General features: G+C 38.9%; 2 protein-coding genes across 11 annotated transcripts in view; both read left to right on the top strand.

Annotated features, from left to right (window-relative positions):
* Positions 1-5,188, top strand: part of tacc1 (transforming, acidic coiled-coil containing protein 1) — a 41,863-nt gene extending 36,675 nt beyond the window's left edge. For all 4 annotated transcript variants that reach the window (XM_020592563.1, XM_020592562.1, XM_020592560.1 and 1 more), the window contains 8 exons: positions 271-335; positions 728-859; positions 946-1,022; positions 1,136-1,179; positions 1,953-2,119; positions 2,197-2,303; positions 2,414-2,534; positions 3,839-5,188. In XM_020592563.1, the coding sequence (XP_020448219.1) occupies positions 271-335; positions 728-859; positions 946-1,022; positions 1,136-1,179; positions 1,953-2,119; positions 2,197-2,303; positions 2,414-2,534; positions 3,839-3,904 (779 nt within the window). In that variant the 3' untranslated portion in view covers positions 3,905-5,188. The remainder of the gene's footprint in view (positions 1-270; positions 336-727; positions 860-945; positions 1,023-1,135; positions 1,180-1,952; positions 2,120-2,196; positions 2,304-2,413; positions 2,535-3,838) is intronic.
* Positions 5,189-7,016: 1,828 nt separating this feature from the next.
* Positions 7,017-12,354, top strand: part of loxl2a (lysyl oxidase-like 2a) — a 27,692-nt gene continuing 22,354 nt past the window's right edge. The window contains exons 1-3 of one of the 7 annotated variants that reach the window (XM_020592574.1): positions 7,017-7,102; positions 8,470-8,782; positions 10,765-10,940. In XM_020592574.1, the coding sequence (XP_020448230.1) occupies positions 8,500-8,782; positions 10,765-10,940 (459 nt within the window). In that variant the 5' untranslated portion in view covers positions 7,017-7,102; positions 8,470-8,499. The other 6 variants (XM_020592573.1, XM_020592571.1, XM_020592572.1 and 3 more) reach the window with 6 other exon arrangements.

Here is a 12,354-nt window from a genome sequence, read left to right on the forward strand (position 1 = left end):
GTAAATTTCAGACCCCTCCATGATTTCTAAGTGGGAGAACTTGCAAAATTGCAGGGTGTTCAAATACTTCTGTTCCTCACTGTATGATGCCAAAACTAGCAGAATAAATAATTCTGTCCACAGTCTCTTAGTTCAGTCAGCTTTCTAAGTTTCCTTTTTATGATACATCATGTCAATAGTGTTTTATAGGACATATAAAAGGTGATTTTTACAGTATCACTCGCCATTAGATCTGTGTATACTGATTTTTTTTTTTTTTTTTCCTTTAAGTTCTTGAGACCAAGATTGCAGATCACCTGGAGGGGAAGGGCACATGCAGTCTGAAAGATGATATAGTAAGTGGACTAAAGGGACCACAGGGAGGAAGCAGTGTGATTGTTTAAACATGAACAGCTTGTTTTGTGTCAACTGTGAACACTAGTGTCGTTAACAGAACTGGAGTCCTATTTTTTTCATTCTGGGACAACAGTTATCTTGTCTGACTCCCTCACTTGTCTACAAGAATGAAACAGTATTTTCTCAGAATATTTGTTTATGTTAACCACACTTGCACCTTCATGTTATACAAATGTTTGATTAGTAGAGTCAATACAAATGTGAACAGTTTTCCCAGAGCACTCCTTGCAAAGACATCATGCAATCTGCAGTGAAAACATAAAAGCAGCACTGAATCATGATGTTCCATGATCAAATTGAATAAGTGCTTTGTTTTGTGCATGTTCCACAGGGCGAGATATCCATGAAGCAAACAACAAAAGAGACCACCATTGAGGCCACAGATATTGCAGCCCTGACCCTGGACAACGTACCTCTGAGTGAGATGGACAAGGCAGCAGTTCTCACACTGATCAGAGAGGAGGTATCACGCTCCCACATGCTCAATGAAGTGATTCTGATGATGTTTACTCTTTTAACTTATATCTTCACATCCTGTCTTCCACTCAGATCATCACTAAAGAGATTGAGGTCAATGAGTGGAAAAGAAAGTATGAGGAGTGCCGAGCAGAGGTTTTTGAGATGAGGTATGAAGCTTCACTGTTACTCTTGTAAAACATTACAGCACAAATCTTGACAAATATGAATGATGTAAAGAAACTAGTTAACATAGGACTGTCTTCTATTCTTATCTTAACAGGAAAATAGTTGCAGAATATGAAAAGACAATTGCACAAATGATTGGTAAGTTGCTGCCATCTGGTGGTGGTATTCTTTGTTTATACTGTAGTAATAGGGCACAGCACCTCACAGGTTACTGGAAGTAGCATATGTACTGTGACACCTTCAGATCACCCATTATATTTAAATACATAAGGACACTGTGCACTTAAAATGTGGCACAAAACACTGGCTATGAAGTGAATGTGTCTTTTATTCTGAGATTGTTCACGTCCACATCAGAGGAGTAATGTAGTAATTTTACTCGGTTCTTATTCATAGATCTTAAAATGTTTGGGGACATAAGGTCATTTTATTGAGTTTACTTAAATGTTTTTGTACTAATTGGTCACATAACACCAGCAGACAGACGGCATCCTCACTGGTGATGCCCTGCTCTTGTTTGGGGGGTTTTCTTTAGTCATCTGAGGTAGAAGTTCTCAGTTCCCAAAACATTAAAAATACTCCATTATAAAGTACTGCATTCTGCTGCATTATTATAAAACTGAGGAAATACCAGTAGGTATAAAAAGGGGTCAGAGTCCCACAATCAGTGTGGATGTAAACACCAGTAAAGCTGATATTGTCTAGATTTACTGTTACTGGTTGGTACAGTGACGATGGAAAAACACTTTCATTACCCTAAAACTTTCTGGCTGCACTGTCTGAAAATGGTATTTTTGAATATGGTGGTGATTTTTCCAAGGCTACATTTGACAATGCTGTTTCAGGTTAGTCTTGAAGTTACAGTATGCATACCGCCCGTTCTCATTTCCCAACTCCTCTGTTGGTTGCAGAGGATGAGCAGCAGCAGCAGAAAAGCCTGTCCTGTAACAAGTCAGTCAGGCAGTTGACCTTAGAGAGGGATCAGGCCTTGACTGAACTCAACTCAGTGGAGTGCTCCTTTGCTGACCTCTTCAGGAGGTATGAGAACATGAAGGGAGTCCTGGAGGGCTTCAAGAAGGTCAGTAGAGCTATGAACGTCATCCTATGTTGTGCAGTCATCCTTTTGCTAGACATCCTCTGCATGTGTCTCTCCAGAATGAGGAGGTGCTGAAGAAGTATGCACAGGACTATTTGATGCGGATCAAGCAGGAGGAGCAACGGTACCAAACCCTTAAAGTGCATGCTGAGGAGAAACTGGACAAGTGAGTGTCTGGTTTTGACCATTAGAAAGGTTTAATTTTGAAAATATTTTGGTGTTCAAGGCTCCATCTGACAATTCAGTTCAATGTTCCCTCTGCTTCCTCTCTGACAGAGCCAATGAAGAGATAGCTCAGGTACGAGCCAAGGCCAACGCTGAGAGTGTCGCACTGAACGCCAGCCTCAGGAAGGAGCAGATGAAGGTGGAGTCACTTGAAAGAGCTGTCCTTCAAAAGGTAGGGTGGCAAACATGATTAAAATGGATCCAGTGTGTTTAACTGTGTGAGTGCTGAAATAAAACTTTGGTTAATATGTCCGTTTGTTTGTTGACTTATGTGTTCTATAAGTCTGGTTAAAGGTGCATGGCATGTTTAAACATAAATGTGCTATTGTCATATTGTACTAAACCAATAAGATCATAGCTGAGATCATTTGTGGAATTTATTTTACATCAGTGGTAAAATTACAGCACTATTGTTTTCCAAGGTTAAGACCGTTTCCTGTTCCTTTGTTATCTCATTACATTTAGTAAAAGAAGAAAATGGATTTTCATGTTTTTTAATTGTTAGACCAAAAGGACTTATATTTGCTCCCTTTGCAGTAGAAAAGGTTTTCTAGTAAAATCCCACCCCTGTGGCTTAATTTGTACATTTAAAAATTATTATTGTTTTGAAGCAAAAGTGATTTGGTTGCAGTAATGTTAACACGAGCTGGCAGTGAAAACACTAGCATCACATGATACTAGCATGTAACTAAACACTAGAGGACAGTGTTTTATTTTGGTAAACCACAAGCTGGTTCAAATGAAGAAGACACCCAGTGAAACCAATTTTGTAGTAGTGGAAGTACTCAGATCCTTTTACTTGGGTAAAAGTAGGAATACCACAGTTTAAAAATATTCTGTTACACATAATAATCCTGCATTCAAAATGTTACTAAAGTACAAAAGTATTAGCATCAAAACATACTAAAAGTACTAAAAATAAAAGTACTATATTTCACATTAATGTATATCATATAATTGAATTATAATTATTAAAACATTTAATGTTGCTGCTAATATGCCTATAATTTGTAACAAGTAACTGAAGTTATAAAATACATGTAGTGGAGTAAAAATTGCAATATTTGCCTCTAAATTGTAGTTAAGTTGATGTATGAAGTAGCACAAAGTGAAAGTATTCAAGTAGAAATTGTAGAGTTCTTGAGTAAATGTAGTTACTTTCCACCACTGCTGTTATCTACCACAGAAAACAAGTACAAAAGAAATAAAATAAAAACAAAAAAAACATGCTATTTTCTTACATTCTTCATGGGTGTGGGCCAAACAGCAGTGTTACCAAATACCTGCAGCAATACATGTGACTAATTAAAATGTGGTGGTGCATACACTGACCCTTGTGAAAGTTACAAAAGAGCCTTTTCTCTGTGAACAGATTCACAGATGTTTATTGTACCTTTACAGACGTGTTTCTGTCCTGCCATGGCACCTCTATACTACCAAATTTCTAAACACTCTTCCTCTCAATGTCTCTCACAGAATCAAGAGATTGAGGAGCTCACCAAGATCTGTGATGAACTAATCGCCAAACTGGGTCCAGAATAAGAGGCCTTTAATCAAACTCTCACTGCAACATGCGATGTAAATGCTGTGCATGAACAAAATTACATTAACCAAGAACCACAGAGAAATTATGAGGTGTATTTGAAGGAATGATTATGTTCCACACGCAATTTATTGATTTAAAGAATCATTAAGTGTTTAATCCATTTTCAAAGACTGATCCTCAGCCAGTCTGTTGTGCCACAGAGAATTTCTATTACCATTTTCAGCAGCATGATTCACACAAAACTGAAGGAAATAATGTGGGAACTAAGAGAAAGAAATGTGCTCAGACATGATTTACCACAGCACATCTACAGTGGAATTAGATGCAGTCTTCAGAAATGACAGTTCTCTCTATTGGGTGCCTGAACTGATCATACTCTAGTAGCTTTTTGTTTTCATAAACTGTAAATATTTTTGCTGCCATTCGTTTCTTTTGTGATGCAGACAGTTTAGTTCAACTGGTTATCTTAGGGAGCATTTATTGAGTTGCCTTTGAGTCTTGTTTCAGAGAGTGACCTACACAGTTTGTGATCAAATCCTCAATTCAGTTTTGCAGATTTTGAAGTCAAACAGCATGCTGCCATAAAATCAACAACCAGCAATGGTGGGGATGAATGAAGTAGTAAAAATTTTACTCTTATTATACTGTAATATTAAATCATGTGCCATGTTTCTCTCACTCTTCGATTAAGTGTAGAAAGGTTGGAAGCATATTTTGCTTGTTCATATTTTCACTATGAACTCAGATGAGGCTAGTGTGCCTTTCTTTTGTCTGTTTTGTAAAAACTATGGTGATTTTCAGACTAAGTTGCCAAAGTGTACTGTATCCAGTTTATTTCTTTTATGATCAAACTGAACAACAGTGAGTTAAAGTGAGTTTGCTTGCTTACTTGCAGTAATAGATCATTGAGTCATGTGTATACATGACTGGCTACATTACTGTGTTTTGGGAGAAGATGCTCATTGACAGAAGAAGCACACAAGTGAGTATTCAGTCAGATATACTGTAAAGCACAAGTTCTTTTGGACGTCCATCAGCACAATCCATTGCCAAATGTCATTGTAAAATGAAATGGGTTTCAGTTGTCTGTGTCCTGTTGTAGTGGTGTTTCAGTGCATTCGTTTGAAGGTGCTTTTCAATGCAAATCTATTATTACAGTACAATATGTGTAAATTTTATACTTTATGAAAACAATATTCAGAATTTAGTTCTTAATATTTGTAAAACTGAAGAATTAAGTATACTCAGATTGTATGTTAACTGCTATATTTTGTGCATTTCTGAATAAATGATTAAGATTTAATACTGTGCAAATTTTCTCCTTTGTCTAACTCTTTAAGCTGTGCACATAGTCTAGAAACATGTAACATACTGTTTTTATACTTGAGTGTAATCTCACTTCAGTGACGAACATAAACAGCTGGCGACTTGGTCACTATTCACTCCTACCTAGGTAGATCCCATCGCTGTTTTCATGCTTTTGCTGCCAATCATCTTTGCCTACTCAGACATGTCCCTGCACCCAAACCTGCTTGAAGCAAGCTAGTTTACCAAATGTGGGCATTGAGTTTAACTGCTGTAGCCACACTGTGCCTACAGAATTGCTGATTGTTTGGGATTAATGAATACTTGTGAGTCTCTCTGGTCAAAGTGTAGTACTGTATTAGGTTGTTATATTGAAAATCAATAAAAAAGTATTCACTAGTCTGTTGAGAAAGAGCTAAATCAATCCATGTACCCTTCACTGTGGCCTCTGTAAAATAGTAACAAAGAAACTCTAATGATATAGACATCGACTTGATCTGACAATTTAAATTGTCACAACAACTTGAGTATTTGCTGACACACAAGACTGTAATCAGTACATGAAGCTTCAAGACTTATCTGTCTGTCAGCACTATGGATGTTTGTCCATAATATTGTATACATTTAAGCATTTAGTCTGCAAGTTTGAGGCTCAGTCTTGGCAGTACAGTCTCACCACATGGTGGTGTCACACACCGCACTACTATAGGCAGTTTATTCTGACAGGTCAGCAATTTCACTGTCAACATCATTCTCAAGGATGAGGTTTAGACATGGCATAGCAGTTAGTTTATTGTCTAAAATTATGAAAATTGTGTTTGACGTTACCACATAACATTAAAAACAAAGCACAAATGATGAAGACAGACATCAGGAACTCAGAATCAGTGAACAAGACGTAGGCCTACAGAAATACAGAGAGGAGCTGAATGCAAAGTTTACCCTGTGAAAGAGCCAAGGTAGGCTTTACATACAGTATTCTAATTGCATTTGCCAGGAATGACCTGCTGTAGACATGATGAAGGGTGGGAATGATTACTTATACAGTACATAGGCTACAATTTGTAAATCCTTTGTTTCCTATACAGGGCATTTCCTACTTGTCGTATCTGGGGCTGCCTGTCATGACCTGACTAGCCTCGATTTTTCTTTTAATTGTTCTCCTTTGTGAGAACATTCACTACCATTCTACATAAATATGTTTCTATTCATTTATTAGATATATCTTTAAAAGATCAGCCAGCCTTTCACTTTGTCTATCAGCCATCACATGGTGGGAAGTGAGTGAGTGGACTTGACAGAGTATTGCTGATAGAAATGGTTGTCCACAGTTGACAACTATAGCTAGTCTGTATGGCCAGGTGAACTAACAATGAGCTACCAGCATTAAGCTGAAAAGATGGCACTGATTCTCAGTGGAATCACTACTACTGTCAACTTTTTCATATTAGACCAGAGATTTTTTTCTGTTTCATTATAAAAACTAGTCCTAATCAGACTTTAAAGACACATTCTCAGTGTCCCAGTATCTCCACATTTCAGGGTTGATGTACTTGAAACAGTGGGAAGATGTTTTAAGAAGCGAGGGCTTGATGACCAAATCAGAAAGTGCACTGCTGGGCAAAATGAACAGTTAACAAATAAAATATTGTGAAAAAAATCTAAGACAAAAAGTTGTTGATTTCTCTGGAGTTCAATAATTCACGGATCTCTAATGACAAATGCAGTTTTAGTCTGTTTATGAAGCTTCCAGGTCGCCAGAGGAGGGCGGGTTTAGGAGTGGGACAGCAGCGTGCTGCCAGCTGTGAGGGGTGGGGGGGCAGAGAAAAGAACCAGGAGAGTGCACAAGGAACAAACCTCGCAGTTGTACATGCCGTTCTCTTCAGCAGGTTGGAAGCATCTATGTTTGCGTCTCTGACAGGGGGCACTGGTTGTCTTTCGTTTACCAAAGTGGCTTCTTTCACCTTTAACGACTGCTGATTGGACATTGTTTCGCACGTGCGTAAGTGTGTGAAAGGTTAGATAGCGAATTAACTTATCTGTAAATTAAGTTTCTAATTTTTCTTTATTTGTCCTCTCTGTAACTCGAAACATACATAGGACGAACAATTACATGTGTCTCTTTTAAAAGTTTGTTTACGTTTATTTTACCATAGGTTTTAAGAGTTGCAGCATTAGCTGTTAAGTTAGCTTATAAATTAATGGGCTGCTAGCTGCTGCTGCAGATGGACGAATTACATGGAAAATCTACAGGGCTCTTCTGACTCATCCAGGGCTTAAGAGGCATTTGTTGACTGATTTATGCTTTTTTTAAACAATAGACAATAAAACTGACGGAAAAAGAAGTCAGTGGGGGCTCTATTCTGATTGATTCTATTCATAACCTGGTGTAAATACAAGTCAAGTTTATAAGCCATGTTAACAGTCTCTGTTCTTCTATAGAGAGTGGGCCTCTCATTGTGTAAGCATTAATATCTGGAACATGCTTAATTAGGAAGATAACCACATTTTACTCTGAGGATCCTAAGTGACCTCTAACAATTTTGTGTAATCCAAGGGATTTTTTTTATTTTAAGTTTGGGAGTTATGGCATCATCTTGAAAAGCACCCGCGCTTCACATTCTACATTAAAAACGTGAATGTCTCCTAACTTTAAGTGTCTTTTTCTCCCTTAACTCCAGGAACTTTCCTTTTGGGTCTCTGTTGAAACTTTCATGTTTTGCCATGGGATATTGAAATGGAGTTGACTTTCCCTCTGAACCTCAGTTCAGCAGACTCCAGGCACAGATCAGTAGATAAATGACAGGGGCAGCATCCACCCTGTGGGAGGCTACATGTGCTCTCCATTAAGCTGTCAAAAAGACTGAGAGAGGGATCCTTGTCTCAGTGAAATCACCTTCAGTCTTGCGCAAACCTCTGCAAATTTTCCTTTTTCATCTTGTTGGCTGTCAAATGTATTTACTGTTTGCTTGATATTCTGTCAGTGATTCTCAGGCTTACACTTGTACTTTAAGGGCAGCCAGTGAGGAGTCTATAGGAGCCTGATGATGGCCAAACCGCACAGCTTTACTTTACAGCTTTACACTTACTGCACATCACTGTATTCAGTCCACATTCAGCTCTCAATCTAACTCTTTGTAGTTGCATAATGCTACTTTTAAACCCTTTCCTCTTGAATATTCTAAAAGCATAGTTCATTGTTATACAGCTTCTGGTGCTCATGCCAAGTCTTTTGTTCCATTGTGGCTCCCTCTAGATCATTGTTTTTCATCCCTTGTTCTGCATCATGCTGCATCCAGTTTCCATCTACTGTGTCTTGTCCACCTTGCTCTGCATGTGGGCACTGTGCAACACCCAGTCAGACTCCAGCACCCCTGCGATCCAGCTACGCCTGGCTGGGGAGAAGAAAAAACCACACGAGGGCCGGGTGGAAGTTTTATACAATGGCGAGTGGGGAACAGTGTGTGATGATGACTTCTCCATCTACGCTGCCAGAGTGGTGTGCAGAGAGCTTGGCTTTGTGGATGCCGAATCCTGGTCACCCTCAGCCAAGTATGGAAGAGGAGAAGGTGAGAGCTACAGAGATTTTTATATGGTTGGCTTTGAGGAAGTGACCTTAACCAAGAATTTTGTAATCAAAAGCTTCTAGTTCAACTCAAAATCCTGTTTTTTTTTTCACATGTCTAGGAACTGAGGTGAGGGCTTTAGGGTGTTAATCTGAGCAACCTGCCAACCATGGTTGATGAAAGGCAGTATATCTCTTAATACAGTTTAATGAAAGTTCTTAAATGAAGTTTGTTTCCCCCGTCTGACTGCTAATATCCTCAGGCTCAGGTTTCTGCATTATAGGAAAATCAAGACCAATCAGTTCAGAGCATGGTGTTAGGACTGGAAACACTGGGTGTGTAAACCAGATACATGGGGACATAATGTCATCTCCTTTTTATTTGATGTGTATAAATTTGTAAAACCTCCGATTCCCAACTCTGTAAACATGATTGCTGCTGCAGGTATGTGTAAGCAAGTTAGTAGCTGGGGTAAAGTGGAAATAAATGTTAACCACCCAGACAAATGTGAATGTTTAAAAAGATTGCCAAGTATATAAAAGGAGGAGTATTCTCTGCCTTGAAATGCTGCGGGCACGTCAGGTGAAACCACACCCAATTGCAGAACTGTGCTGACTATTCTCATTGTGGATGTACAGTCAAGGCCAAAAATATTGGTACCCCTGTATTTCTGTCAGATAATGCACAATTTCTCCCAGTAAATTGTTGCAGTCACAAATTCTTTGGTGGTATCATGTTTATCACAATTATGAAGTAATATGCTGTATGCAGTTAAATACATGTACTGGCTGTGAAGAAAGGCAACTCTTTGCACTTTTATCAGTGGTGTGGATGTATAAATATGGGGTCCTTTTGGATGTGAAAGAGGAAGTTTAATTTATGCAAAAAAAAAACATTTTTGCCACTTTTTACCAGAGAATTACCGAGCACTATGTAATAAAGAGAGGAGGATTTCCCTTCTCCTGACAGTTGGGTGTTTAGTTTGTAGGAGATTCATTGTACAAGCAGTGTATTTAAAGGTCAGACTACATGTGTGTCAATGAAAATGATGTCTGTCTTCTTTTTGTTGATAGAAAGTTCCCATTACAATGACACATGCACTGATGAAAGAAACCTCCCAGTCTTTTTAATTGAAGACATAACTACTTAACAAGTACAAGATATCACTTTTGGATGTAGTGTTTTTCCTGCAGGGATGTTAATTTGGCTTTACAACTCACTGTATGACAAAAGAATAGTTTGAAAATTAATGGATCCCCTGCATTCTGCTCCTTTTTTGTTCCACTGGCTTGTGAACATTCTCGTAAGACTCGCAAATGATGGTTTTAACAGCAGTCTGGGTTTATCACAGTTGGCAAGGCTGAATATTTGTTCAGAAAAGGGTGTACTGACACCATGCTGGTGTCAGACTTGGCTCTTATTATGAAAATGTTCCAGAGGTAATCGTCTGCGAGGAGAAAGCTACGTGACTGTGTAACATGCAGTCATTTTCCAGGTATGACCACGCTGTTCCTTAGCAGCATGTTGAGACTGTCAGTTCATTGGTGGTTTCCATGCCCACAGTTAAGTGGTTTCACTCACAGCTGATTCAGAGTAGCCAGCTGGATCGCAGATGATCCACTTCAGCCATGACAACATTTATTGGCCACGTTTTGTCTGGGGAAAAAATGCATCCGGCTATGTTGGAGACCAAATACAGGCCCGTGTGAGTAGGTTCCACACTTCAGTGGAAATGCTGAAATACAGGTGCTGTAGCTGTTGATGGGGTGTGACAGTATAGGTTGTTAAAACTGCCTTTTCATTTCATTTTCATTTTTCTTTTTAAATGTTTAAGTATACAAGATATCACAACTTCTAAAAAAAGCCCAATATCGTGATTTCAAATCATTTTGTTTGACTAATAATAAAAATCCAAAGATGCATATAAGAAATGGCAACAACTCCAGAGAATTAAGTGTTTGCCTCTTTGCCTCTCTCTGTTCCAGGCCAGATCTGGCTAGACAATGTGCACTGCAGTGGTGGAGAGAAGAGCCTGGCTCAGTGTGAGTCCAATGGCTTTGGAGTGTCTGACTGCAAACACTCAGAAGATGTTGGGGTGGTGTGCAACCGGAAGCGCATTCCAGGTTTCAAGTTCATCTGGAACCAGGCCAATAGTGAGCAGGTGGGTTTACATGTAGACACACACACCAATGTGTGCACAGTTAAAGCTGCACATGTACGGTACCTTCACAATAAATACTGTGATACATGCATATCACTGTAAATTGTCACACTGTGATCTCATAATTAATGGCGCCCAAGTATTGTGGCATCCACACATAGTTAAAGTGCACAGTTGTTCAGCACAATAAAAGAAGACCAGAGGACAGGTTTGCGATAAAAGAAAAATGTTACATTTCTTCAAGTGAAGTATTCTCTTTAAATCCTTCCGGCTCTTCAGCTTGAGCCAGACAGGGCGGTAAATTGTCTGAATGGTATTTTTACTTTGTAAATAAAGTCATAAGTTTGTAGCATCTTCTAACCAGTTGTAAACTAGTGGTTTACTAAATTGGATTGCACCATTAAAACCTGATAAATGTATAAATGGGTTGCTAGGAAACATCTGTATCACAGTCCAATTGAAACTACATAGCTTAAACAGGAAGTCACTGTAGCTTTATTTATTAAAAAAATTCAAACCCATTGCCTCTTATTCCTTTCTTGGTCAATATATTAGCAGGATAACTTTGTCAGTTAAGCTGTGCAGCAGTTAGACCTGGCAGTTTGTAAATGTTTAGTAAAAACAGCCTGTTTAAAGTTGGTATTGCATAAATCCCCTTCGAATAAACACTTCCATTATAACTAACTTGAGTTAATAACAAACGCTAGTTGCAGCCGTTTCCAGTATTTTGTCAGGGGTCTGATTTAAATGGACTCAACTAGTAATTGAAATGATGACATTAAATCAGTGTGTCTCGACAAAATAAGACTGCAGTTCTTACATGTAGATCATCACATCTGCCATGAAATGAGATGACTGAAATAATCCACCAGACAGCATGTAATTGCATTTAATTTCAAGCTGTCCTCTTCACCACTTGCAGTAATGCCTTTGCAAGGCTCCCATTAGTCTATCTCTGCCCACACCAGACCCCCTCAGCCTGAGAGATTTTGGAGATGACTCAGGGGAAGGGGAAGACCATCCTGTCCAGCTGCAGAAAACATCTTAGTACTGGATGGAAAGTGCGCGTAGGTTTGTTGACGTGATGGACCATGGGGGGGGGGGGCATGAGACATTCCTTCCATTTGTCTGAGAAGACATTATTAAAGTACTGTGCCTCCCTGGGTTTCCCTATTAATACCAGGCTGATTGAGCAATATTACTTTGACAGTTGGTGCTCACACACTCATGACAGAAGTTTTTGTTTGTTCATATTAGACGTGGGATGGTAGATCTGGCTGTGTTACCAGATGCTCAGCTAACACGAATCAGAACAGTGACTCTGTGTTTTACTGGATTCGGTTAAAACACACCCAAGGAGAGCATCTAAAATTCTTTTGTATCTTTCTCATGCCCAGTTGAGTCGTGTGAATAG

This window comes from Monopterus albus, unplaced genomic scaffold (genome assembly GCF_001952655.1).
Source record: "Monopterus albus unplaced genomic scaffold, M_albus_1.0 scaffold18.1, whole genome shotgun sequence".
NCBI lineage: Eukaryota > Metazoa > Chordata > Actinopteri > Synbranchiformes > Synbranchidae > Monopterus > Monopterus albus.